This window comes from Artibeus jamaicensis, unplaced genomic scaffold (genome assembly GCF_021234435.1).
Source record: "Artibeus jamaicensis isolate MK-2021 breed Jamaican fruit bat unplaced genomic scaffold, CSHL_Jam_final contig_475, whole genome shotgun sequence".
Lineage (NCBI taxonomy): Eukaryota > Metazoa > Chordata > Mammalia > Chiroptera > Phyllostomidae > Artibeus > Artibeus jamaicensis.
Genome location: NW_026521852.1, coordinates 2,818,056 through 2,845,842, shown reverse-complemented (window position 1 = coordinate 2,845,842; position 27,787 = coordinate 2,818,056). Strand labels below are relative to the sequence as shown.

General features: G+C 56.2%; 1 protein-coding gene across 3 annotated transcripts; it reads left to right on the top strand.

Annotated features, from left to right (window-relative positions):
* Positions 1 to 27,576, top strand: MFSD4A (major facilitator superfamily domain containing 4A). 3 transcript variants are annotated; one of them, XM_053667993.1, is made up of 11 exons: positions 1 to 299; positions 10,361 to 10,559; positions 11,199 to 11,444; positions 14,553 to 14,639; positions 14,885 to 15,053; positions 15,470 to 15,585; positions 16,636 to 16,809; positions 20,344 to 20,491; positions 23,511 to 23,581; positions 24,784 to 24,904; positions 26,240 to 27,576. In XM_053667993.1, exons 1-11 carry the CDS (start codon positions 70 to 72, stop codon positions 26,293 to 26,295), a joined length of 1,617 nt encoding a protein of 538 aa, XP_053523968.1. In that variant the 5' UTR covers positions 1 to 69; the 3' UTR covers positions 26,296 to 27,576. The 3 variants fall into 3 exon arrangements, with proteins under 3 accessions (XP_053523968.1, XP_053523969.1, XP_037011244.1); XM_053667994.1 differs by having other exon boundaries at positions 15,470 to 15,602; positions 16,776 to 16,809; XM_037155349.2 differs by lacking the exon at positions 14,553 to 14,639.
* The last annotated feature ends 211 nt before the right edge of the window (positions 27,577 to 27,787 follow it).

Sequence of the window (27,787 nt, the reverse complement as noted above, 5' to 3'; positions counted from 1 at the left end):
CGGGCGAGCGGCACTCGGGCACCGCACGCTCTGGGCCAGCCGCTGCCAGTCCGTCCGCCAGCCGGGGCCATGGGCTGCGACGGCCGCTTGTCCGGGCTGCTCCGCCGCAACCTGCAGCCCACGCTCACCTACTGGAGCGTCTTCTTGAGCTTCGGCCTGTGCATCGCCTTCCTGGGCCCCACGCTGCTGGACCTGCGCTGCCAGACACACAGCTCGCTGTCCCAGATCTCCTGGGTCTTTTTCTCGCAGCAGCTCTGCCTCCTGCTGGGAAGCATCATCGGGGGCGTCTTCAAGCGGACGTGAGTACCGGCCTTCGTCGCGCGGACCCTTCCCTCCCGCCTCCCTCTTCACTGTCCCCGCGGTGCTGGGCTGCGACCACCTCTCCCCACTCTGCCTGCTGTGCCCCCCTTGCTGAAAGGCTGCCTCTGTCCCCCACCCCAGCTCTCCGTGCAAAACTCTCCCTCGGGATCGAAGGTGATCTCTGGATTGTTTTTTGGCCTTCACTCACCCCTGTGAGGGGGTAAACCCAGCGCTTCCCCCGCTCCCCCCACCCCACCCCCACTCCACGGGAGATGGGCGATGCAGTTTGCAAAGGTGGGAGCTTCCCCCTCCTGCACAGTGGGTCTGACGTTTGCCCTTGGCCCCTGCTGCCGGGCGGGCGGGTGGAACTGGAAGTGAGGTGAAAGGAGAATGGGAGTGTCACCTCAGGAGCCCTGCGAGGTGCCAGAGCGCAGAGCTCTGACAGAGCGCGCTGGGCCAGGCTCCACTCACACCAACAGTGCCAGACTCAGGCTGCCCCTTTCCCGGGGTGGCCACAGACCGGTAGGCCCTGTGTGCTCCTGCTTCTAAGGGGCCGCGGTTCCTGCCCTGGACCTTGGAGACTGAGCCCTTTTGCCTGTGAGACACACAGGACCTCTTCACTGGGGCCTTGTGGGGAAGGTCCAGGGTGTCTTATAGCTTGGTAAGGTGACCCTCTCGCCCTGTGCCAGGGTCCCCCCCACTCCCTCACCCCCGTTACTCCTCCCTGGCCTCTGCCCAGGGTCGGTGTCCGGAGTGCCTGGCACGGCCCTGAGACCCTTTTAGGGTCTCGTTGCAGAGCGTTCTTCTCCCACTCAAATTGGACAGAGCCGCCTTCAAGGAGCCCTTTGGAAAGGTGGCAGGATCACTGGCTTAGTGCAGCTGGGAAAACAGACCCAAAACAGAAGATAGATGACTTGCAAGCCAGAAGCTGCTGGGAGATTTTCCTAGTCCGGGCTCTGGGCTGCATGGTTTCCTGGATTGCCTGGGCTCAAGTAGGCAGACGGCCTGGGAACAAAACCACAGCTGGGCTATCTCAGAGAAACCTCTGGGGGACCGGTCTGGGGCAAGGGCAGCCGTCCCGGACTCACTGCTGGAGGCGTCCTAGAGGGTGGGTTTTCCCGTCCACCTCACTCCACGGCTGATGCCAGAGGGGCACAGGTGCCGTACCGATGGCCCCGCATTAAGCCACCAAATGATAAAACTCCCTAATTGTCGACTAGGGAGTGATTATCCCCACTACCGAATCCTTTTGTAAACCCAAAACCTCTCCTCTTAAGAAGCACCTCTCTGTTCTGTGTTTCCATGGGTTTGTGCAGGACTGGATGTATGCGGGACTCAGACAGTCAAAAACTCAAGATCCATTCTGATTCTATCTGGAGGTGTATTTTTATTTATTTTTTCAATTACATTTGACATACAATATTCTATTAGTTTGAGGTGTATAACACAGCAATTAGGCATTTATATACCTTGTAAAATGATCACCTTTCTATGTCTAGTACCCATATGGCACCATACACAGTTATTGCAATATTCTTGACTATTTTCCCTATTCTATATTTTATATCCTGTGACTATAACTGTCAATTCGTACTTTTTAAAATATTTATTGATTTTAGAGAGGGAGAGAGGGGAAAGAAGAAAGAGAAAGAAAGAGAAACCTCGATTGTTGCTCCACTTATTTATGCATTCATTGGTTGACTCTTGTATGTGCGTTGACCGGGAACTGAACCAGCAACCTTGGCGTTTCAGAATGATGCTCCAACCAACTGAGCTACCTGCCCAGGGCCCAGTTTGTATTTCTTAGTCCATTTACCCATCCTCTCCAGTCTCCCTCCCATCAGGCAACAATCAGTTTGTTCTCTGCATCTATGAATTTATTTCTGTTTTCTTTGTGTATTTTTTAGATTCCATATATAAGTGAAGTCACATGGCATTTGTGTCTCTGTGTCCAACTTATTTCACTTTACGTCATATCCTTTAGGTCCATGGTCCTTCGGGTCGTCAGAAGTGGCCTTTTCGTTCTTTTTTATGGCCGAGTAATACTCCATTGTGTATGTGTACCACTTTTATCCATTCGTCAGTTGACGGGCACTGGGGTTGTTCCATACCTTGTCTGTTGTGACTCCCGCTGCAGTCAGCATAGGGGTGCACGGACCTCCGAATTAGTGTTTTAGGTTTCTTCAGATAAATGCCTAGGAGTGGAGTCGCTGGGTCACATGGCGGATCCATTTTTAATCTGTTGAGGAGCCTCCATACTGCTTTCCACGGTGGCCGCACCAGTCTGCATACGCACCAACAGTGCCCAAAGGTTCCGTTTTCTCCGCATCCTCTCCAACACTGGTTGTTTGTCGATTTATTGTTACTAGCCATTCTGACAGGTGTGAGGTAATCTGCCTAGAGGTTTGATTGGAAATCTATCAAGGTATTCTTCTGTTTTTCTTCTTGTGTTTTGAGTGTTTTGATCTATAACAGCCCCCTCGCCTGGAACTTTTCAGGAGCGCGAGTAGTGCAGAGCACCAGAGGGGGCATGAGTGCAACCCTATGTGGCAGGTCACGGCATGGGCCTCATGAAAAGAACAGAGATACACGTCCAGCTGGACCATCTCTCCCTCCCTGGCTCTGAACCTCCCTTAAGGTTCCTTGCTCAACAGGGGGCTCTGGACAAGCAGTGGAAAGGGCCCCGCAGCAGGAAGGCTACTCACAGAAAGGAAAAATGGTAATGGTGACGGCAGTGACTAACTTTATTGAGCACTTAGCCAGTTCCAGGCACCGTTCTTAGTACCTCACTTATATGAGCCCATTTCACCCTCATGAGAACCCCGAAGAGTAATACTATTTCGAGGAAGCTGAGGCATAGAGCAGTTAAGAGACTTGCCGCAGGTCCCACAGCTATTCGGAGGCCTAGTCAGAATTTGAGCCCAGGCATCTGTCTGTAGAACCAGGCATCTGTCTGTAGAACCAGGCATCTGTCTTCAGGGTATGAGTCACAACCTGCACTCCTGGGCACAGGCGTGGGCTGTCTCTCAGCTGACCCACCTGGGAAGGAAGCTGTGGGCCTTTGGGGCTTCCTGCTGGGATCGGAGGGTGGCGTAGAGCAGGGTGGGGACAGTAGGTCCTGTCAGTGTTTCAGGTTTAAATTCTGAACCTTAGTCTTTCCATCCCGAAGACGAAATGTCGCAAAGATCCCTTTCTTCTAGTTAAGAGCAAAGCAGACTCCTGTGGAAGTGGGGGGATATCACAGGGCTGACCTGTGGGTAAGTGGGGGGTCACCTCCTAGCTAGGCCTGGATATGATTCCCCATCCCCCAACTCACCCCAATAAACCGACCTCCACGGGCTCTGAAACCAGCTTCTAAAGCTTGATTCCTTGGGGCCTCCCCACATCTCAGTTAAAATGCTAATACCCCTCCCTGCAAGTGCTTTTCAGCTTAAGTGATTACTGGCTTGTGCACCCGGCTAGTGCTTGTCAGTGGGGGATTGGCTGAACACCAGAGAGGGCCAGCTGCTGAGGGGGGCGGTGTGAGGGGGCGGTGCGGGCGGTGCGGAGCCCTGGAGAGAGGGAATCCCGAAGGCAGCTCTTCTTTCTCCAGGATTCGGTCTCAGTTCTGCCTGCCTCGTGCCCCAGACCTACAGCCAGGGCTGGATAGTTTCTGGATGCCTCCACAGTGACATGTGCTGGAGGGACTGGGTGTGGAAAGCCTTGGATGTCAGGGTGGGTGCAGGGGAGATGGAAGCCCTGGCTCGGGGCAGGGCCAGTGTGCACACACGTCCTCTCCTTCCCTCCCCTCCTTCACTCTCTTCCCTTCTAGCATGGAGGGGTATTGAAGGAGGTCACCACAGGCAGGCCAAGAGGGAGAAGAGTGCAACTGGGTCAGAAAAATCAGGGGAAGACCTTCCTTAGGAGAGCAGAAAATAGTTCAAGTAAAACATAAAGCCACCTGGCAGGTGAGGAGTATCTGTATGTGCTTTGTCAGAAAGAGGAGGGAGGGTGTATTTAGACAAAAGTTCAGAGTTTCTTCCTGGTTTCTTGGGGACCTGTCTAACCACCCTGGGCAGTTTGGGAGACCCCTTTATCTCAAAGGCATCAGGGTGGAAAAGTGGCTTTCAGGGCTTCCCCAGTCTTCTCCCAGCCCCGCCCTGGCCTCTCCCCTGAATATACCCTGCTAACTGAAGCCTCTATAAGTTCTTCCCTTCTTTGCCCTAGTCACCATCTCCTTCTCTACCTTCCTTTTTTCTCAAATCCCTGCAAGTCCCGCCCTGCCTCAGACCCAGCTCCAACCCTCTCCTGCCCCTTGCATGAAACCCAGTGTTCTGTGCAAGGCTCCCCAGGCTCCTCTCAGACCTGCTTCTGTAAGATGCTGGCCCCCGTGGGGACACGATACAAAAGCCAGTTCCTTCCTCTGACCTGGGCCCTTGGTTGGTCTCCCATCCAGAAAGCCTCGCCTCTTTTGCCAGCAGCTTGTCCACCTTGCAGCTTGTCCACCTGCCGCTTGTCCACCTTGCAGCTTGTCCACCTGCAGCTTGTCCATCTTGCAGCTTGTCCACCTTGCAGCTTGTCCACCTGCAGCTTGTCCACCTTGCAGCTTGTCCACCTTGCAGCTGGTCCACCTTGCAGCTTGTCCACCTTGCAGCATGCAACAAACCTGGGCCAGAAGCCACCAGGCGTGCTTCTTGCTTTAAAAATCCATCTCAGCATGGAGTTACCATATGACGCAGCAACTCCATGGCAAGGTATATGCCTCAAATAAAGACATATGTCCACACAAAACTTGTACATGCATATTTATAGCAGTGTTATTCATCATGGCCAAAAAGAGGAAACAAACCAAATGTCCATCAACAGAATGTGGTACATCTCTACAGTGGGCTGTTATTCAGTCATAAACAGGAAGGAACTACTGCCATGTGCTACAATGCGAGGGAACCTTGAAACACTATGTTGAGTGAAAGAAGCAGACACAAAATATGACGTGCTGTATGGTTTCATTTATTTGAGAGTCCGCAATCGGAAAATCTGTAGGTATAGAAAGTAGATTAGTCTCGCCTGGGGCTGGGGGTGGGGCATGGAGAGGAATGGAGGGTGACTGCAGACCAGTATGGGTTTCCTTTTGGGGTGCAATCTAAATCTAAATTTAGATTGTGGTCATGGGTTTATAATTCTGAGCATATTAAAAGCATTGAACTGTACACTTTGAACAGATGAATGTTATGGTATGTGAATTATATATCTATTTTTTTGTTTAAAAAAATATCACAAAACTCATCCCAACTCCCCCTTAGTTCACTTACTCAACAAACATCTCTTGAGCCAGACCCCGTCGTGGGGGTGAGCATGCAGACAGGTCCCCTGCTGTGCTGGAGCTCACCTTTTGGAGGGTCATTTCAGTGAAATGAGGGGAATAAAGCTGGGTAAGGAGGCGGAGGAGCAGAACTTGGGGAGGGTAACTGAGGTGGTCAGGGAAGGCCTCTCTGAGAAGGTGACATTTGAGCTGACACTTGAATGACAGGAGAGAGCCGTGCATGCAGAGAACGGGGGGAGAGGCCTTACTGGCCAACAGCACTGCAAGTCCAGCCAACCTGTAAGGAGCACTCCCTGGGAGCCCAGCACCCACTGGGCCAGGACCCGCCCTCAGGTACCTGGCGCAGCCCAGACCTGAATCTGCAGGCAATGAGTCGTGCCTTAGGATGGGATCTTCCCCAGACAGGCTGGGCTGTTCCTCTCTCTGGGGACCCCCAGGCATTACACAGAGCCCTGAACAGCTGGGGTATCAGGGCTGGGGTGACCCAACTAGAGGGGGCTGCTTCTTCCCTGGCCCCTTCCTCAATCTGAGTCACCCTTCGCTATCACCCTGGCTTCAACTGTAGTCCCCAGCCTGCCCTAGCTCCGAGAGGGAGCCCCGTCTCTGGCTTCTCATCCTCTCGCTGGGCTGCCTGCCCCTGTGGGGCGGGGAGGTGTGCACATGCCTGACCCCTCCTCGGCTCTGTTCGCTGTCCTCTCCCCCGGGCTTTCCAGGCCAGGGGTCATCCAGGGGGAACAGGGGGACCCTGTGCATCAAAGATGTGAGCAGAATGTCAGTGCCCCCCTGGAGGCCACTCATTTCAATCTGGGGTCACTCTCTTTGGTGATAAGGGGCTGGGCTTCAGCAGTAAGTGTCCCCACCCCTGGCGGGTGGAAGACAGGACAGGCAGCTGATGTCTTACTACGAGGATCCTTCCCCTGTTTGGAAGCCAAGTAGCCCCTCGTCTTCTGGGCCAGGGAAGTTGCCCACAGCAAAGCCAGGTCAAGGTGATCACGTGTGTTCTCTGGGTAAGACAGAGCACTTGGTTGACAAGGTCAGCAGTGTGCTCAAGGCCACACAGCAAACTGGTGGGGCTGGCACCTCCAGCAGAGCCACCACCAGGCAGGGGGAGGACCTGGCTCCCTGCCCTCCCTCCCTGTTGGCACCTTCCGTGTGGAGCTGGCAATGAGTAACTGGGACATTTCTCAGGCTTCCTAAAGAAGGGTTCCCTGGACGGTTGGGGCTGTTCCTGGGAGTGGGGCTCTTCCTATAATTGACCTGAGTTAACCTCTGAACCTAGGACCAGAGGAGGGCAGGTCGATGATACCGCACTGGCTTTGCCTGGATTGGGAGTCAGGAAACCGGATCCCAGCTCAGCATTACTCTGCCCTCCTCCCCTGTCTGGGCCCGGTTCCTGATCTGTAACATGAGGGGCAGGACTCTTCTGTCATGTTGTCACTCTAGCTGTTCCTGGACCAGCCTCCAAAGTCACCCCGGAGGGAGCTGCAGCAGGAACAGTGGCAGAGCCTTGGGGGCGAGTCACAGAGCTGGCACCAGCCCCTGCGCCCTCCTGTACAGCATGTTTCTCTGGGCCTGGCAGTCCTCTCTCGGGGAGCCCGCAGGGAGGGGTGAGCATCGGGGCGGGGGACCGCAGGTGACAGGGAAGATCCCAGTGAGTGAGAAAGGAGGACAGGCTGGAACATCACACTGACTGCATAGCAGCGTCATGCGGCGGAGTCCACTAGCCCCGTCTTATAGTGGAAGAAACTGAGGCTCAGAGCGCCACCCGCTGGGAAGTGGCAGAGGGGCCGGGCCAGTGTTCTAATTACAGAGCTGTTTTGCCATTATTATTTAAAAATTATCAATTATCGACTTTCCTAGAAGGGGCCATTGACCAAACCATTAAGTGGCCAGGCTGATTAGTATATTTCAGTCTGGCTCTGGGGTGCACGTGAGACCCCCTTTTCTCAGCAACAATATGCTGTTCTAAAGAGACTTGTTCAGGCTGATTTCTGGAATGCCCAGGAGAAGCCCTGATTCAACCACGGTTTCCCGAGGTGTGGCACCGCCATTCACCGGAACGGGTCTCCATCCCCTGGTACAATCTGGGCCCTTCCTTGGCCCCCCTGGTGGGCAACAGGCTCACAGCACCGCCCAGGGGGTGGCAGGAGATGTGGGCACATCTCCGCAGCTTCTCCTTCCTGCCGGTTCTCTCTTTACGCCTCCCTCCTGCCTGTCCCTGGGCCTTGCGACAAGAAAGCCCCTGTGGGCATCAAGTGTCCTCACGAGTGATAAGGCGAGAAGACACAGATAGAAGAGAGGCCTGGACAGGGCAACCCGCTGGCCTCAGCCCTTCTCCAACCCGGCCCCTTTCCTGAGCCTCTTGCTGCTCCACTCGGTGCCTTCTGGTGCCTCTTGGTCTCTGTCTCTCTGTCACCCCCATACAGTCCCACATCGGCCCCCCAACAGTCTCCAGTCCCTTTCCCCAGGCCATCCTGTGTGCAGTGACAAGACACGCCTTCCTCCAGCACTGGTTCCCTTTCAGTAGCAACATCCAGCCCCTTCCCAGGGCCGAGCGCAGTGCCAGGCCTGGGGCCCCGCAATGAATGGGCTGCAGCAGATGCCTTGGGAGGCCTGCGATGAAGCCAGCAGTTATAATATAAAGCCTCTGGAGATCCCATAAACACCAGCAGAGGAACCGCTGGGGGCCCATGTTCTAGAGACTGTAGCGATTCGCCACTGCTTCCTGAGACAGGGCTCTGCACAGCCCAGCCTCTCGCTCCCTGCTGGCCGCCCCCTCCAGCCTGGCTGGGGCTGAGACCCGGCACCAGCCTTCTCACACCCCACACATGCCCCCCTTGGAAGAACAGCGTGGCATGGAAGACTCGGGTTTAAGTCCAGGCTCTGTCGGCTACGTTCTCGGCCTTCCCCAGCCTCAGTCGACTTGTGGGTCAGAAATTGCAAACTCTCCCTCAGCATTGTCACGTGCACAGATGTCTTGGCCGGGTAAACGGATGTTAGTGTTGCCCTGGAAACCAGCTTTGCTTCCCCGCATTGCCCCACGGCCACCGTCCCACCTCCCCTTCCCTCAGGACTTCGCTGCGGGACCGATTCCTGATCCCCTTGCTCAGGTGTGTTGGGGCAGTGTGATGGTGTGTTCCTTTCTTCGAGTGGTTGTACTCAGAGCATCTGTGCTTCACCACGGATACAAAGCAGTGATTCAGGTGGCGGAAATGTCGCCCACTGTGTACTAGGTCAATGCAGGGGACATCTGAGAGGGAGAGAGGGGACCCTCTTGGTATTCCTGAAGCTGGGCCACCCAGGGGGCCCGTAGTCTACCTGTGTGGTGAAAGGAAGGGGAGAGAGAGCGCTGTTCTGCAAGGGCCGCTGTTCTTAGTGCTCTCAGAGTTGCAGGCATTGCCTCTGTGTTGGCACCATGGGGGAAATTGTGGCGCAGCCACCAGGCTGCAGGAAGCAGAAGCTCGGTGAGGGTGAGCGGTCCAGGCTCTCGGTGCTGGGCCGCAGCAGGGCTGCTGGGGTGGGGGTGGGGGCTGGGGCCTCCCCACAACGTGGCCTCCCTGCTGTCTTCAGGGGACCAGGGTGGAGTGGGTGACAGGCGGGGGTCCTGCTCAGCAATCTCGCCGGCAGGCCACTGGAAACAAGCATGTAACGGGCTGCCGCTGTCAGCAGAGCCCCTGATTCCAGAGTCAGTCAAAGACAGGAAAGATGAGAAGCTGAGAGCCAAGGGATCAGAGGCAAGAACCTCCTGGAACAGACAGCTTGCCAGGGTTTGGGGGGCACTTCTCTCTTCTCTGGTGTGTTAGAAATTCAGACGTGTCTTCTTGCTACATACCCCACACCCCTCCAGGTTCGGCAGCCACAGAGGCTGACTGGGGCTCCCCAACTTTTCCCAATTTAAGAAAGCTTCTCCACAACTTCCTTCCAGAGCCGTCTTGCTGCCCAGTCTCCCCGGCTCCACAGTAGCCTTTCACACGGGTCCCAGAAAATATAAACCTTCGCTCCTTTCTCTGAGAGTGTTTGTCGGCCAGAGTGTACCTACCAAAAAGGCCGTAACGGAGCCTTCGACACTTCTTTCGTTCATTTCCGCATCCATTCACTCCCTCGTGGAGAACGGCCGCAGCCTGGCTGTGGTGGGCTCCTGGGGGCGGGGCGCGCTGCCCGTGGGGACGGCCACAGAAGCCTCCCATCCAGACTCTGGCCAGGCACAGGGCCCGTCGCCTCTGCCCATACAGGGGTCACCAGATTCCTCCAACGCCTTGCGGTGGGCTGTGCGGCCCTCGAGGGGCCTGCGTTCCATTCCCGTGTGGACAGTGCACACTGCGGCCCGGCTTGGGGATCTGGGGTCCGGTTCCATCGCCCACCGCACCTCCGGTTTCATGCATGTGCCACAGTTCCTTTGAAATATTTGAAGAAGATTCCTCTCTAATCATTGATAGGTAAACCATGTTAAATTGCTTATAAGTAAAATAATAGCGGTCACGCTTTGGTAGAGCCCCTTGCATCCACCCCTGTCACATGCTTCTCTGGAGTCCTTGGCACCAGCCTGGGGGTGCTGTTCTCTGAGACTGAGACACGTTAAACATCTTTCCTCTAACCCACAGCCAGTGAGAGGCGGGGCTTCTCCCTTGGCTTCCTTCCCCCGCCACCGGAGGGTGGGGAATGGTCCCCTGGGGCCACCCAGTGCATGGAGGACAAGGAGGGCGCTGCGTTTGGCAGGGCTCTGCGCCCCTCCACTGACCTCAGCCTCTGTGACCACAGCCTGGCCCAGTCCCTGTGGGCGCTCTTCACCTCTTCTCTGACCATCTCCCTGGTGTTCGCTGTCATCCCCTTCTGCCGCGATGTGAAGGTGCTGGCCACTGTCATGGCGCTGGCAGGCCTGGCCATGGGCTGCATCGACACCGTGGCCAACATGCAGTTGGTGAGGATCTACCAGAAGGACTCGGCCATCTTCCTCCAGGTGAGCCCACAGTGGTGCTGGGGCAGGGCGGGGGGGGGGGGCCTGTCCACCCGTCCATCTCTCCTGGCCCCTTCTCCCCCTGACCTCAGCGACTTTTTCTCTAGGCCAGGGTGCTGGAGCACAAAGAGCACCAGGGTCTGAGTTCGGTGCAACCAGCTAGGCTGGGATCTCTGCACTTGGTAATGACCCCTGCCTGCGGGGGTCACAAGCATCTAAGCGCTAACCAGAAAACTTTCTGTCGACAGGAAGCGGCATGATGGGAGGGCTTGCTGTTTGCCTCCGGCTCCTTCCCCCCTCTGTCTGCATTTCTCCTCCTTTCCTCATCCTCCACTTACCCACGACTCTGGCTCCGCCCTTCCCTGTATTAAGCGACCTCCCTTTAGTGGATGCTAACACGGGAACAACCTCTCACTGGGGGTGAAGATCTGGGAAAGGAAGGAGAGTAAGAGAGGGGATTGGTCCCTGTCAGCAAGTCACCCCAGGACACGCAGGTGGCTGAGGAGCGCATCCTTCCTCTCTCCTGCCTCCCGCTCCCTTGCTCCCCTTGGGCTCAGCAGGGGCTCCCCAGATGGGGCACCAGGTGGGGTACGGGTATGAAACTGGGGCCATCACCCCATCCTTTCTCTCCTCCCTCCCCAGGTTCTTCATTTTTTTGTGGGTTTTGGGGCTCTGCTAAGCCCCCTTATCGCTGACCCCTTCCTTTCGGAGGATGACTGCTTGCCTGCCAATGCCACAGCCAACGCCACTTCCAGCAGCCACCTCTTCCATGCCTCCAGGGTCCTGAGCCACCGGTCTTGGTCGAACGGGACGCTCCCTGGGCTGTCCACGCCAGACCGAGCAGGAACCCGCGTGTCCTACGCCTTCTGGATCATGGCCCTGATCAACGTGAGTACAGCCGGGGTGGGCTGGGTGGGGCCGGGCAGGCAGTCACGTGGACCAGTCCATTCCCGCTCCAGGCTAAGGTTCATCTGTCTCTGAGATATGAGCTGGGGCTATGCGCGTCCTCAGGAGGACAAGAGGGTGGGAGAGCTGACCCCCAGGGTCTATCTGAACACAAAGAGGGTTGCAAAAGGTTCCCTCTGAGGTCCTTCGGCTGGGACCTCCTGTGAGTGCAGTTCTCATGGGAGAGGCAGCAGTGAACGGCTTTAGCACCATGAAACCAGGGCCGCCTTTCAAGTCATTCCAGGTTCTGTGGGAGAGCCAGCCCTGTCCTCTGAGGTTGGATGAGGCTGACCCTGGGGCAAGCACTGCAGGGCGGGACAGGCTCTTCTCCAGGGCCCTCAGCGGCCGGTGGGATTCGCCTGTGCCCTGCTGTGAGGGCAGCTCCTCTGAGGCAGGGCCACCTGCCAGGGAACCCCTGCCAAGGCTGCCTTGGAGGGAGCACAGCAGCAGAGACACAACCGACTCGCTGTGACCGAGCCAGACTCCGAGGCCCCTCGGAACCCCCAGCTCCACCCTCCCGGTCAGCTCCGCCTGCTCTCTGGCAGGAAACCGCCTCTGGCGCTCTGCAGCCTCAGGAGGGCTCTCCCACGTGAGCCTCGGCTGTGGCCAGGAGTGGGGGGGAGACTCCCCCAGCCCAACGCCTGCCCCCGCGTGGGAAAGACTGCCAGGAACACCAGGAGCAGCCCTGGCCTCCCGACCTGGGCCTCGAGTGGGCCGGGGGTGGGGAGGGTTCCAGCTGGCCACTGGCCTGCTGGCTGGGGAGGGAGTCACTGTGGGCTCGTCACTCTGAGAACTTCTGCACTGGGCAGACCTGCCAGCCCTCCAGAGGAAGGCCGCTGGGTGCAGGCTTCTGCTGGGGCTCAGAGTGACGCTGTGCATGTTGAGACCTCAGTGCCCCACCGAGCAGCAGGGTGTCACACCGCCTCTGGCTCGAAGGCCTGATAGCAGCCGGCGTGAGGCCCGGCCCGGCTGGAGCCCAACTCTGGCACAGCCTCCCAACCGCTGCCCAGCCATCACGGCCCATTTCCCCTTCTCCTCCTCCGTGACCCTCCATTCCTCCAGCAGAGTCTTCCCCAGGGGCTCAGAAATGCCCCCTCTCCCTCTGCTCTTTTCCTTTTCTGCCCAGCCTGCCATTGTTTGGGAACAATGCGGCTTCGGGCCTGATCTCTGCAAGGGGGACTGTGGAGGGAGGGAGACTGCCAGTACAAAGTCGAGGCTGGGCCTGTGGGACCGGAAGCTGGCCCGTCCAGCATCATGAGCCTGAGGTCTGTTTTCTCTTGCCCCGCAAGGCGCAGGCTGGAGGCACTTCGTTTGATGTGGGATTTCCTACTTTTCCCATCAGTTTGTGTCTGGAGATAAACAGTCACCACGGAGGAGAGTGAGGCTCTCCAAGCACTCGGGCACATGTGCACAAACACACACTCATGTGCACACACAGGAGCAGCCCACCTGGCACTGTCTGACTCTAAGGCGGAGCCTGCCTTCCCTGGGCCGCCCGCACAGGTGGAGTGTGTTCCTGCAGCAGGGCCCCGGGTGGGGTCCTTCTTGCCGCCCACCTCCCCGGAAAGCCCCGCCCGGGCAGCCGGCCCCTTTTACAGCTGCCCCCTTGGCTTTCACTCAGGCGTTCTGCCAGCACAGGTGTTCAAGCTTCCTGTCTCCCCCCGCAGACTGGAGGGAGAGCTGCATCTCCTCCTGCGGACCTGGCACTCCTGAGGGCCAGGACTGTCTTTTTCCGTTCAGGCCCAAAGTGTGGCTCTAGCTCTGCAGGCGGAGTCTGACTTTGCCTTGGTTTTGAGTGTGAAGGGAGGCTCCCGAGGTGGCCAGAGGTCGGTGTCAGCACAAGGCTGGTGTTCAGGTGACTTGGAAAATGCTCAGGAGCCAGCCTGGCTCCATGCTAGAGAAGGCTCCTCAAAGCAGCCCCAGACAGACTTCCGCCTCTATCCTCGTTCAGCCCAGAGGAGCCCAAGGGCCTCTGGGAAACTTCCACAGCCCCCTGCTTCCTCTGTCCCCTAAGCAGGAGGAACTGCATGGAGCCGCTGCAGCAAGGCAGAGGCTAGACTGGATGAGGGTGCCCTGGCAGCCAGGGTGGTTAGACAGAGGCGGGGCACCCGAGGGAGGTGGCAGAGGCTTCTGCGGGCAACTCAGAAGCAGGAGGCATTTCTCATCACTCTAGGGCCTCGGTTTCCAACCGGTGTGGCACGAGAGGCCCGCAGGTGAGCCCCCCAAATTTTAAACATGCAGCGTCTGACTGTTTAGTCTGGGGCACTGATCCCTTTTCCTGTAGATTTTCAAATTAAAAATACGACATCAGCCCTGACCAGTGTGGCTCAGTTGGTCGGGTGTCATCCCACGAATGTCGCTGGTTTGATCCCCAGCGAGGGCACAGGCCTGGGGTTGCAGTCTCGGTCCCTGGTCGGGCGCGTTTGAGAGGCAGCTCAGCAGGGTTTCTCTCCTCTTCTCCCTCCCCACCTTCCTCCCTCCCTCCCTTCCCCCTCTCTAAAAATAAATAAATAAAAACCTGTAAATTACACCTATTTTTTGGTCAGAGCAGCAAACAACGTACTTCGTTTTGGTGTGCTGCAGAATTTTATGTGTGTGCCCTATGATCAGAAAGGTCGAAGAGCACCGCCCCAGAACTCTGGGGCGTTCATAAAACCTAAGCGACTTAACGTAAAAAATAGCAGTGAACTTAACATTGGGCTTGTGTGTGTGTGTGTGTTGCTTGCAGTAAGCATTTTTTTAAAGCAAAAGGAGTGCACACCTCTGTTTTCCCGTTTAGATGCCCAGCTCCACGCCTGAGGACAGCCTCAACCCTCTTAGGGTGCACCATCCCCCAGACGGCCCCCCGGGGTGGAGATGGCACTGGACAGGCTCAGGATGCCCCAGGGACAGTCCCGCTCTGCCCCAAGCCAGCTGTGTCACCAGCACTGATGCTCGCTGGGCCTCTAGCTGACCCCTCAGGTCTATCCCCGTTTAATGGGTTCTGACTAAGTGGTAACTCCAAGCCTGCTTGCCCCATCTGGAAAACGGAGATGATAATTCCCCCAGCAGGTTCATAGGACGGTGATGAATGGAAGCAAAGCTTCTTTGGAAACAAGTCTGTCTCTGGCACCTTTCCTGTGCCCACGGAGATCCTGTGTGAGTCTAAACTTTGCATGTGACAAACACCTGACTCTTCAGGGAGACAGATGTCATTGAGGTTGAGCAGCAATTCCACCAGCCTGCCCTGGGTCAAGACCACAGTAGCGGGGGACACCTCTCAGGTGGGCACCCTTGGAAAAGAGTTGTCTCTTCCCAGGACCTGGGGGCCTACGCAGGGGGCCAGGCACAGGAGGGGGAGCCTGCCGGGAACAGGGCTGTCCTGACCCTCTGCCTCCCCCCAGCTCCCGGTGCCCATGGCCGTGCTGTTCCTGCTGTCCAAAGAGCGGCTGGTGGCCTGCTGCCCCCAGAGGAGGCCACTGCTCCTGTCTGCAGATGAGCTCGCCCTGGAGACACAGCCTCCTGAGAAGGAAGACGCTTCCTCGCTGCCCCCAAAGATTCAGTCACACCCAGGTGGGGGCTCTAATGAACTTTCATGCTCACAGCCCCATACAGAGGCTACTCTGGTGACCCCTCCCCCAGAGGGGGAAGGTAGATCACAGGCGATAGTGGTTGGAGAATAACCTTGGCACCATGAGGCAGGAGATGGAGCAGCCTCGCCCGGGGAATGAGGAAGGCACACTTGTGCTCTAACCCCCATTCTGCCTACCCCTGCTTGTGTGACCTTGGGCAAGTTACCCGACCTCTCTGAGCCTTGCATTCACTGGGGCTGTGAGGTGGCCAGGGGCTGTTTCTGACAGATGGTTGGTTGAAGCTAGAGAAGGTAGGAGGCACCAGGTGGTCCTCCTTTCTGCCGGCGGCTTCCGTGGGGCACGCAGAGGCGGGGAGCAGCAGCTAAGACTCACCGGGGCTTCCTGTGTCTCACCCAGCACATGAAGACCTGTTCAGCTGCTGCCAGAGGAAGAACTTCAAAGGAGCCTCTTACTCCTTCTTCGCCATCCACATCGTAGCTGCCCTGGTCCTGTTCATGATGGATGGGATCACGGTGAGCCTGCCCTCAAGGTGCACCTTCTTGGGGGACCCTCCACCCTGAGACTCAAACCTGGGGATGGCGAGAGAAAGAGAGGAACATCAAGGTTTCCTAGAGACCTCACCTATAGTTCAGTTGATCCAAAAATTTAAACAAAACAAAAGTCCTGTGGGAGACTGTTTCTGGGATCACTCACAGACCCTGAGTACTATGGTCTTCTGTCCCAGCCAATTGTTCACATTTTCCTTAACCTGTGGATAGGGGCCCACGGGTCTGTTACTGAGTGCAGGCCACCCACACTCTTTTAAAGGGGCAGAGCCCTGTTCTGCCACGTAGAAATCATGCCAAGTGAACTCCAGGACACTGCTTCCTGGAACATTCCACACCTGGGCTGCTTAAGCCACACTGTAAAAACAAGCTACAGGCCCAGCTGTTCGGTCCACCAGTGACCTCTGTCACACTATTTAATGCCTTTTCCCAGAAATCTCTAAGGATTAGATTATAACAGTTTTAAATGGCTGGTTAACTGATTGCCATGTGAGGGACTCTCCAAAGAGAAGGCCCTACAAACTAGGTGACCCAGTAGCAGGTACTCGTGACCGTGCTGGTTGACTCCCAACGCTCGGTGTGACCTTGGGCAAGTCACTTCTCTCTGCCCTCTCAGCTGTAAAATGAGATGCTTGTACACGCCTTTTCTTTTTCCTGCAGCAAAACAAACTTTCTTCAACAGAAAACTTTCTGTGGAATCCTGATAAATAAGACAATTACTGGAGCCCTGCTCTGGTGAAGGGGCTGCAGAGCTTTCGTGCCCAGGCCCCTCGGGCTCCCTGTGGGACGCCCCCCCTGGAACCCAGAGGCCTCTGCTGGGCAGTCCAGGAGCTGTGGCCCTCGGGCCTTCTTCTCAGCTCCAGCCTGTGTGTGCTGTGTGACCCTGGCCCCAAGCCCGCTTTTTGATGAACCCCTGGGGGCAGGGCCTCCCCACACCCCCATGGCCAGGGCTCCCGGTCCCAGGACCGTGGACCGGCCGCACTGCGGGTGTGCTCAGCAGGCCCTGCCTCTCCGCAGGGGGTGTATTCTACCTTCGTGTACAGCTATGCTGTGGAGAAGCCGCTGTCTGTCGGACACAAGGTGGCCGGTTACCTCCCCAGCCTCTTCTGGGGCTTCATCACCCTGGGTCACCTTGTCTCCATTCCCATCTCCTCCAGGATGAAGCCAGCCACCATGGTGTGCATCAACGTGGTAAGTGGCCTCCTGTCACTTCTCGGAGGAGACGTGGAGAACCGTTCCCTCCTAGCCCTGCCACTGCACCCAGACTCTCTCTCAGGACGGAGCTCTGCCACCAGAGTGGGACTGTAGGAGCAGAGGGAGGGGGGGAATGTTGGTGAAGGAGGGGTGCTGTGGTCTCGGAGGGGTCCCTTCCCCTCTTTGGGCCCCTGACTTCGCACTCGTAAATGGAGGGGGCTGAGGGTGGTGACTCCTGTTGTGTGGGGTGCAGACCCCGCTGACAACCTGCCAAGAACACAAGGGAAGCAGGACTGGGTCCTCCTGTGTCACCTCAGTGCCCAGGGGTCAGGCCTTGTGACTAGTGGAGGCCGGGGAGCCCCTGGCCTTCAGCATCGGGGCCAAAGCCTGGGGATTCGCATTTTGAAACTCTTCCAGGTAATTCTCAAGCAGCCGGCCTGGCACGTGGGCCGCCTTCAAGGACCCGGCCTGCCCAGGAGGCAGGAGGTCTGGGCCTGCGCGATGGGTCTTAACTTCCGAGCTGCTCTGTGTCTCTGTCACCATCTGTGACAAAGGGATCCAGATGACAGATTCCTGGAAGGTCATCCAGCCCAACCTCTCCGCAGGGCTTGTATCACCTCGATGGCATCCCCTCACAGAGGGGACGTACACAGTCTATTTAAACACCTCCAGGGACTGGGAACTCACCACCTTGCCAGGTAGCCCAATCTATTGCAGAAAGTCCTTCCTTGGGTTGAGTTTCTAGCAGATAGGGGGTCAAGAAGTAATGTCGGGGCTACCCAGACCAAAGATGATGAGCCTCAAGAAAGGCTTTTGGATTTGTGCTTGTACTGGGTTATGACCTTCAAGAAAGAAAGTTGCGTTCAAGGCAGATGGGAGGTTGGGCGGGCAGAAGCCAAACTCAAGAGGCTGAGAGGGAGAGGGAGGTGGGAGGTGGAGGCATGAGTGTTGCAAATACTCTCAGCCGAAGGCAGGTCGGCTCCACAGGAGTCAGGGTGATGTGAGTGTGTTCACAGGCGGAGAAAGGGGGATGCGGGCAGGGAGGGCGCCTGCGAGGGTGCCGCTGTGGGGAACTGAGTGAAGAAGGCCCCAGGGTAGGGGCGAGGGGATGCAGAGCAGTGGGGGAGGAAGTGGGAAATTCAGGGAAGAGGGAGCCCCTTCTCCGTGGAGCTGGGGCGATGTGACCCTGGGAGGGAGGGGGAGAGAACGGTGAGGGCATAGGCAGTGCTGGTGGTCAGCCTCTGTAGGACTAGCGGCCAGCTGCTTAGAGAGAGGAGTGAGGTGGGCGTCTGGGGTTGCGAGAAGGAAGAAAGTCTGAAGCATCCTAGGCACCAACAATGAGAACTCACGTGGAGTGAAGGTTTTCAAAAAGGCAAATCAAATTCTGGGGCCCAACCGAGACTTCCTGAATCTAAGAGGAGACGGAGACGCCACCACCACAGTCCAGGCCTGAGAGTGGCGGGGACGAGGGCAGGCAGGACGGACTTGGAGGGGCGCAGAGGTCCTGGACATCTTCTGAGGAACGGTGGGCAAGAATGTGGGTGAGGAAAGGAGGGCTCAAGGACTGCCTCAGATACCCAGGTGGAGCTCTGGGGGGATGGGAATGCTGTTAACTGACGTGGCAATGAAGAGTGGACTTGTGGGAGGAGAGGAAAGGTTCCATTCAGGCCCCGTTGCTAGCCATCCAGTGACATGTCAAAGGGACAGTTTTACATGCGAGTTTGGAGTTCTAGACACCGGTCATGGCTGGAGGGATGGATTTAAGAGTCCAGGCACAGGGGTATTTGAAACTGTCAAGCTGAACCAAGGGGAAATGTAGACAAAGAAGCAACACAACAGCCCTGGCTCAGTTGGCTGGAGCATTGTCCTGTGCACGGAAAGGTCGCCGGTTGGATTCCCAGTCAGGGCACATGCCTGGGTTGCAGGCCGGGTACCCAGATGGGGGCGTACAAGAGGCAACCACACATTGATGTTTCTCTCCCTCTCTTTCTCCCTCCCTTCCTTTTTCTCTAAAAAATAAATAAATAAAATCCATTTTTTAAAAAATTGAGCTGAGAAGGAAGAAAGAGCAGATGGATCTGTGGGACCATTTTTTATGCCAAAGAAATACATTCTATTACGAGCCATAGATAGGCCTGTTGCCTTCATGTTTTTACGGCACGAAAGGAGTCTTTGGTGTTGCGAAGGGGATGTTTCCTTCCACCACTGCTGCTGCAAATCCTTCCCCCGTCGGGCAGCAAGTCCCCCCCAGAGAGGGCTCCGCGCTTCCACCGGGGCCCTGGCGACTCGGAGGCCCCACGCAGGCCGAGGGGCCGCTGAAGGACAGAGAGGGGACAGGGCCCACCGCTGCAGTCCTGGCTGTTTCTCCAGCTGGAGCCAGTCTCGCAGGGGCCCCCAGGGCGTGGGAAAGGCCCTTCCCTCCTCACACTCCCCGGCGAGGCACCCTGGGCCGGTTGGCTGTGCCCCCTCCCACGCCTTCTGCTCCCTAGATCCTGTTTTTTCTGGAAACAGATAGACTCCCCCAGGTAGTTTCTCCTCAGCACCGCGGGGTTTCGTAGGTCCTCCTGCAGCATTAAGAAGAGCTCACACGCGAATGCTGGGACTGACATTTGTGCGAAGCCTGGGGCTGGAGCCCTTCATTGCTGCTGTTCCCCGCCCCGCTTCAGTGTAGCTTCTGTAGCCCATTGGACAGGAGAGTGAGCTGGGGGTCCGAAGGTCGGCTTCCCCAAGGGCGCAGTACGGGTGCCGCCTGCACCTGGGTCTTCCGCCTCCAGGCCCCTGCCGCCTGGGTGTCTTCCCAGATGTGTTTGGCATAGAAATCAGTCAATATTTACAGAAATACATTTTTAGAGAATTTTGAGAGTCATTTGACCAAAAGTGTTTCCATGTGACACAAACCCTGACTGAGCTAGAAAGCCCTGCAGTCCCTTGGCCCACCACAGGGGTCTCCAGCCACCGCGGAATCAGCCGAATCTGGGGGGAGCCATGCTGGCCTGCCACAGCCACCGCCCCTCTCTGGGAGCTCTGTCTGGATTCCTAGACGCCGGGGACCCTGCAGCCACCCCCCCACCTCTCCTGCTACCCCAAGCTCCCCCCCGCCCCCCAAGCTCACTGCTTCTGTGGAAGGAGAAGCGGCTCCTGTTCACTGGTAGTGGAGGACTCCCACCTCCCAGCCGGCAGGGTGGGGAGCTGATGACTTGGGCGGAGCTTCCCACGCTCACTCGCAGATAAGGCCTTGGGGACCACCGCTACTCCCTCACCAAGTGCTTCTTAAGCCTGTGTAGTCGGCCGTTTGCTGGAGATGGCCGGCTGGGCTCACCTCCTGGCTCTGGTCGTATTTTCAGGGCTTGGTTGGCAGACACCAGACCAGGCAGGTGCAGTGCCCACATGTTCCACAGGGTGGCACACCAGTCACGGCGCGGTGCCTGAGGCCTAACTGTCCGAGGCTGGACTGACTCCTCCAGGCTTTTCCTTTCCCATGGACGCCCAGTTTTTCCCAATTTCTAATCACCTCCATCACTGCCGTGACAGGTTGGCGTGGTGGTGACGTACCTGGTGCTTCTTGCTTTCTCCTACAATGTCATCTTCCTGTTTGTGGGGACAGCCAGTCTGGGGCTGTTCCTTAGCAGCACCTTCCCCAGCATGCTCGCCTACACGGAGGACGCTCTGCAGTACAAAGGTGAGTGTGCAGGGGCGGGGGACCCCCTGGCTGGCGCCGCACCCCCTGCCCCCCTCCCTTCTGTGCTGCTGAAGCAGGAAGACCACTGCCCTGCGTCCTTACAGAAACGTGCCCCGGACGGGGGGGAAGGGGTCTGTAAACGGGGTTGTTCTAATCTTCAACGTCACGACCTGCGTACGTGACTTCAGGCTGCAGAGAAGCACTTAGTCTCCCTCTCCCCTCTGCTTTCTCCCGTAGAGGGCCTGCGGGCCCACCGCTGGCGCTTTGTGTGTCGTGCCCGGGCGCTCCAAGCGTTTCACGGGGAAGTTCAGGAAGGGGACTTTGTATAACACCTTCACAGTGATGGGGCCTCCGAGCTTTGCTGTTTGTGGCTGTCGTTTGAGCCGTACAGGGTTAGAAGGAGGCCACCACAGCTGACAATGGTCTGTGACATGGCTTCTTGTCTCAAATCTCTGTTCTCGTTCTGTAGCCTCCCAAGTGCACACAGCAAAAGTCTTTGGTAAAATGAGTTAATTAAAAATATTCCTGCTTTGAGCAGTTAACATTGCCCTTAGAAGTAACTAGCAATGCCCCAGAGTGCTGGACAGCTGGCACTGAGGAGGCAATGCTTTCCTTGGAGGAGGTGGGATTGTTGCAGGGGCAGCGGCCGCCGGAGCAGTGGGACCTGCACCCACCTTGGCTCCCCACAGCACCAAGACAGGAGACCTGGGTCCTTGAACTCCAAGGGTAACCCCCAAGCCGCAAGTGGGTAGATGAAACAATGCTGATGTCATCTGTCACACACTGTATTCCACAGGCTCTGAGCTACAGCAAATGTTAAGCAGTAGTCACAGCAATGATGCTGGTTGGTTCCGCCTGTGCGTGGTCACCAGACCATCCTCTTTTCACATCTCCCCTCCCAGCCTTAGTTCAGGCTTCTGTCCTCACCCACCTGCTTGGACTACGTAACAGCACCCAGCTTTTCCTGCTGTCCCATCACCTGCACTGCTGCTGTGGCAGGTCGTGGCTTGTCCCTTTGCCTTCACACTTGCATCAGCCAGAGGTTCTCAGTGCTGGTTCCACGTTAGCGTCACCTGGAGCACTTGTTACAAAACCCAGCACCTGGGCTGCACCTCCACAAAGTCTGATGCAATTGGCCCTGAGCCACTGGGAGATTCCAACGTGGAGCCGGGGTGAGGCCCTGGCGCTGCTGCGGAGGGAAGGCCGGAACACAGAGCGGATTCCGGCCTTCACGCCTTCCTGGGAGCTCCTTTCCTCCCCCTCCGAGCCCGTGTTCTAGCCAGCAGCTCCCCGGTGGTGCACAGCCGTCCTGCCCCTCCACGCTCGGCACCTGATGAACCCTCTACCCCACTCCTCCTCTTCTGCCTCTCGGGGAAGCTTCTCTGACCTGCACTGGAAAGATCCCCTCCTGTGTACCTGCTTCTCGTGTTTGACCCCTTTGAGGCTTTTGTGCCTGGTCATCTGCATCCTCTCCTTGACAAGGCAGTCCCTGTGGGCACCAGCAAGGCACAAGGACAAGAGTGAGGGCTTTAAGGTCATCAGCAGACCCAAGTCAGTCCTGCCTTCCCTCTCCCTGGCTTTGTGGCCTTGGATGATTTGATTTCTTTCCCCTCGCTGAGTCAGTGCGCGGAATGTACTGGCAGGTTTTTGAGCGGATGAGTGAAATAGACAGTGGGTACCACTGGAATTCAGACCAGGGAGGGACCAATGTTAAATCTCGAGGTAGCTTCATTGAAGAGATGGGATGTGAGCTGGCCCAAAATTTGGAAAGACAGGAGAAAGGAAAGGCACTCAGGGAAGGGTGGGGTGGGGGCAGGGCCAGTGGCCAGTGTGGGAGCAAAGGAACAGAGACAGGTAATAACATAAACGAGAGACTAAAAGAGGAACGTGAAGCCCAGAATAAAAACGCTCGGTGTCTACCATACACTGGCCACGGTGCTGGTAATAGGCAGTGATGTGTCACAGAACTAAAATGCAAGGCACCATCCTCTCTCAGGGACCTAAAGCCTGCACAGACAGTGGGGTGCATGAGCATAGGGTGAGGGGGCTGCAGGAGCACAGGGAGCAGCTGACCCAGGTCTGGGGACAGGGCGAGGGGAGAAGACTGCAGAAGGAAATCTCAGCTAGGACTGGACGCTGAGCAGGAGCTCAGGGACGAAGAGGAGCAGCAGCACAGGTCTGGACCTGGCTGCGGGCGTGTGGGAAACTGAAGCTTCCTCCTGGCCAGAGGGCAGCCTGGGAACAGGTGGTGGGAGAGGTGCGTCTGCGCTCTCCACAGGGACAGATTATAAAGGGTCCTGGAGACCACGTTAAGGCGCCTGGACTCTGTCCTGAAGGCAGCATGGGAGGGTGGAAGCCAGACCTGGCCTGGTTTCAAGGGCTTGCTGTGTGTCAGGACTTTGCTGAGTGAGCACCTCCACGCACTGCACCAGAGTGAGCCGCACGGCAGCCCTGCGCAAGCTGCGCTGTGGTGCCCACTTTACAGAAGGAAACCAAGGCCTACAGAAGGGAGAGGACTCGCCTGAGGTTGCTCAGCTAGCATGTGGCACAGCTGGGCCCGACGCCCGGGTTTGCCTCTGAAGTTTGGGCCCTGGCAGTCTGGCCATGTCGCCAGGTGGATGAGAGGTGCGGCTGGCCAGTGTGGTGCCAGGCACCGAGGACACTGTTCTGACCGGTGGAGGGCTGTCCTGCAGAGATCAGGAGATCTTTCTGGAAAAGCTGGTGGGGGTCACATTGGGAGGGACCCTGAACGCCAGGCTAAACAGCTTGGAATTCACTGGGAGGAAAATTGTGAGTGATTGAAGGTCTCAGAACAAGGAAGGGACATAATGACAGCGGGACCTACGCATTCCCAAGCCAATTAAGAGCTGAAGTTTGAGAAATGTTAGGAGTCCCAAGGAGTCCTCTTAGGCAGCCATGCTACTTTCCACAGGCTTCCCAGAAATAACCTGGATTACACCGGCTGACTTCTGTCCCCCGACTTGTTCCCTACTAAACCAAATCCTTCTTTTCTGTGTAGGCTGTGCCACCACAGTGCTGGTGACAGGGGCGGGAATTGGCGAGATGGCCCTCCAGATGCTGGTTGGTTGGGTATGTGGGGAACTCTGGGGGGAGGGAGAGCATTTGGGGAGCACCCCTCCAAGCAGATGGGAAAGTGCGGCCAGTGTCTCCTGAACCCAAGCGAGCGGGACCCACTCTGTTATCTGTTTCCGCTTCTGAGCCAGCCCTGAAAGCTGAGCCCCAAACAGGGGACCGGAGCTGGGAAGGACTGCAGCATCCAAAGCAAACATGGGTCATGTCTGGGAGCAGGGCCAGAGGGGCCCGTGGGAATGTTGTGTAGCTCCCAGGCCTGGGATGGACTGAGCCGCAGAGGCCTTTATCCGTCCCTTCCCTGCCTGCCGCCCCCTCAGCCCACCTCTCGTGGCCTTTGCTGAGCCACCCTGCAAAGGGCCCAGCTCCACGGCCCAGCTCCTGCCCTGACCCCAGACCGACTCTCCCCATTCTTGTTACACACACCGCAGTTTATGTGTTCCATAGGAAAAAATAAGTCTACTTTCTACTGAAGACTATAACGTAGACATTGTCATTCCCCTTTCACAGAGGAGGACACTGAAACTCAGATAAATTAAGCAGTTTGCCCTCAGTCATCCCACTTCTAATAACTGTCAGTGATAACATCCAAACCCAGCTCTTTCGGATTCCCAAATCCCCCTCCTCCCTGTGCTCCTCTCTGCTGCCTCTGCCCCACTGGGTGGGGAGAGCTCCGTCCCCGGCGCCCTCTGCCTGGAAGCGTCTCGAGGGCCGGGCAGGGCTTCACTGTGGTCTCGTGGGGGCAGCAGAGCAAGCTGGTGCTCGCTGCTGAAGTTGGCGACGGGTCCACGGGATTCCATGTGCTACTCGGGCATATGTTTAAAATTCTCTGTAACAGGAGGATATCTATAATCTCCCCAGCAAAATTCTGGTCAGGCCTGGTGGGTAGAGAAACACCTAGTACGATTGGGGTTTTAAGGAAGATGGGGAGGTTTTTCAGAAGGTTCCAGACAGAGAGCTGAAAGGGGACAGCAGGCAGGGCTCACCCGGTCCAACCCTCACAGTAGAACAGGTTTCTGTCTTCTCCAGAAACGTGACCTTGAAACAAGGCCAAGGCGTCCCCGCTACCCATGGCTCTATCTTTGGTGTAACAGACCCCAACTTGACTAGAAAACCTGCCAAGGGCCCGAGAAGGCCGCTTCCTCCAGTGTATCTCCGTGGGAGGTTTCGATGGCCTGTGTGTCTGTTTTCCCCTTTGGCAGGTGTTCCAGGCTCAGGGCAGCTACAGTTTCCTGGTCTGTGGCGTGATCTTTGGCTGCTTGGCTTTTGCCTTCTACATCTTGCTGCTGTTTTTCCACAGGATGCACCCTGGCCTCTCATCAGGTAAGGAAAGAATCTGTTTCTCCAGAAGAGGAGGAAAACAGAGCGGGGCGGGGGCGAGGGAGGACCTGTGGGAGACACTGGACCTTAGCACACCAGCACTGCTGTTCTGTTTCAAGTAACATGCGAGGAAGTGTTTATTTTTCCACAGCTTCCTTTCCCCTCTTCCTGCCTTGCCATGCAATTGTCCACACCGCGCTCTTAGGGCAGCAGCAGCGGCGGGGGCAGGCTGACTCATGGTTTCTCTAGGAGAGGGGCAAGGATATGAACTTGGCTTCCTGCTCCCCACCGTGCCACAGGACCATGGGCCAAGGCTCTTTCCAGCCTGTGCCGGGCACTGAAAGGCAGAGCCTGCCTCCTTGGCTGGAATTCAGCCCAGCAGCCCGATTGGCTGTATCTTTGCAGTTTAGGAGTTTGACTCTGGTTCACACTTTTTTTTTTTTTTTTCCAAAAAGAAGTCCCTCAGGCCAAGTGGCAAAAAAAAAGCACTTTCAGGGCAGATACACCACCTCAGAAGAGTCTCACTCCCGGACCCCAGGCAGGGGGGTCCCAAAGCTGTTTGCATGACCCTGAGCACGCCGCGGCCTTTCTGCCCAGAGCTCTCAAAGTCCCCACAACTGTTTCAGCAGGCATGTAGCCACTTCTTAAGAGGGGGTACCCAGTCAGAGCCCTGACTGCCCCCCACAGGAAGCCAAGACTGAAGGAACAAGCAGCCAGAGGCCTCTCTCAGCAGGCAGACACATGCGCCCTTTAAACAATCACTTTAAAAGCCCTGAGAACAAGGACCCCCCACGCAGCTCTAACTACGGTCTTGCTTCTGACGTGGCAGGTGCCCGTCGCCATCCAGCCCCCCACTCAGGACAGAGTGTTCGTTTAGGCCACACTTTCGGGAAGTACTGGCTGCGCCTTGACTAGGGTGGCGCAGTGGGCTGGGGGCATGCAAGAGGCAGCCGGTCAAAGCTCTGGAACAGCACTGTTTCTCTCCCTCTCCTTTTTCCTCCCCCCCCCACTCTTTCTAAACATAAATAAAATCTTTAAAAAAGTAGTATTGAATATTTGCTAAATGTCAACTAACACTTAATAAACCCCCCAGTCGAGGAAAACAGAAGGAAATACATATTCTCCAAGCTCGAGACACTGGTCTCAACAAACTGCTCCCACCAACATTTTGCCAGAACTCGCAGGTCTGACTTTCCACTCGGCTCCCCAAGGAGCCGCCGGCAGCAGAGAAACAGAAGGGCCGGGTGAGCTCTCGGGATGAGTAATCGCTGCCGCGGCATCAGGGCTGCGGAAACGTGCTGCCCGGTCGGTTGGTTTGTCTGTCTGTTTCTGTTACAGTTCTCACCCAGGACAAAGCACTTGGAATGGAAAGCTCAGAGTGCTACCAGAGGTAAAAGTGGGTGAAGGAGGCAGGCGAAGGCATCTGGCTCCTGGAGCACCAGCAGAGACCGAAGTGCGAGGGATGCTGGGCCAGCAGCGGAGCAGCGTCCGACGCCTGGGCCGGGACTTCTCCACAATGAGTGCTCGCAGAGAAGAAATTAAACTGGGTTCTGGCCCCTGGGTCCTCCCTGGGCAAATCATTAGAGGTTTACCTGGCTACTCAAGTTCCTTTCCTCTTCCCTGGTTCTGACTTGTGGTCAGAGCTGTTTGCCCGGGAAGGAGGCAGAGAGTCACCTGCTCCACTCCACTGGCTGTCTCCTGTATGGACCACACTCTGCGTCTGAAGGTCACTCTTAGTTGAATTTGAAAATATAGGTTGAAATTATAAAGCTCGGTGATCATTGCTGTATGTAGATGCATTTTAATTGAAACAAATCCATGGCATGCTCACAGGGTTTATGTGCTTTGTATTTATTAATAGTCCAAAGTCCCTCAAATTCCTGCTGCTGACATCAGTAGTTTGTCCACAGTCTAAAAAGCAAAAGGAAAAGTTGAATCTTGCTGTCTTTGGGACACGAATTCAGTGATATGCTGGGCTAGCCCCCACCAGCTTATAAAAGCTGATTGTTAAACTTTTAAGAGCTATTTGTTAAATACAGCCATTATTTAAATTAAATTATAGAAACTTAAAATACATGAAAAACAAAGGGAACGGCTACTCAAAACTCATCACTTCCTAATCCTTCTATGCCTGTGTTCTTGAAGTGCTGTATGATGTTGTCTCCGTGTGGCGGACACGCGATGGGAAGGAGCGCTGCTGGGCATCTTTCGGGCTCCACTCTCAGTGGCAAGGTGTTGGTGGCTTGAGATCAGCCATGCTGGGAGTGTTTGCACCACGGCAATTGGCAAAAGCTACAAATCCTGGCTAGTCTCACCCGGAGAGCCAAGTGTTAAACATTTGCCAGCATGCCACTGCTAGTAATCAGTGCTGACTGGCCCAAAAGTTGCCTGGAAGACTGAGATGGATGTTCTGTTTTTCTTTACTGACATTGACTAGCTTATAGAAGGTGTAGAAACAGCACTAGGGATTTCTCAAAAATATCTAATTTGAACTTACATCTTCTATAGAGAAAAACAACTCTTCACTGGCATACCTCAGGGATATTGCGGGTTCCATTCCAGACCATCACAACAAAGCGAGTATCGCAATAAAATGAGTTGTCATCTTTTTGCTTTCAATTTGTAAAAAATGCAACATCTGTGAAATGCAATAAAGCGGGTCACAATGAAACGAGGTATGCCTGTGTACCATGTCAAGTTCTTTAACAAAAACAGGATTTTGGAACAATTCGAGCTGTGTAGTATACAGAAAGCTACGCCTGTCTGTCAAGCAAATCCTGTGGTAACGCAGAGAAGGCAAACTCAGTGACTTGGAGAGGGACAGCGATTGTGTTGAGTTGTGAAGTGGCTGTTACAGGGACTGCGTGCTAGTTCGTCTGCACTTGT

Bases quoted from the DNA above. Each gene is read 5' to 3' on its own strand.
- MFSD4A (XM_053667993.1), top strand. From the start codon at position 70: ATGGGCTGCGACGGCCGCTTGTCCGGGCTGCTCCGCCGCAACCTGCAG. The intron at 300-10,360 runs GTGAGTACCGGC...CTGTGACCACAG, and splicing joins GGGGGCGTCTTCAAGCGGAC to CCTGGCCCAGTCCCTGTGGG. The intron at 23,582-24,783 runs GTATGTGGGGAA...CCCCTTTGGCAG, and splicing joins TCCAGATGCTGGTTGGTTGG to GTGTTCCAGGCTCAGGGCAG.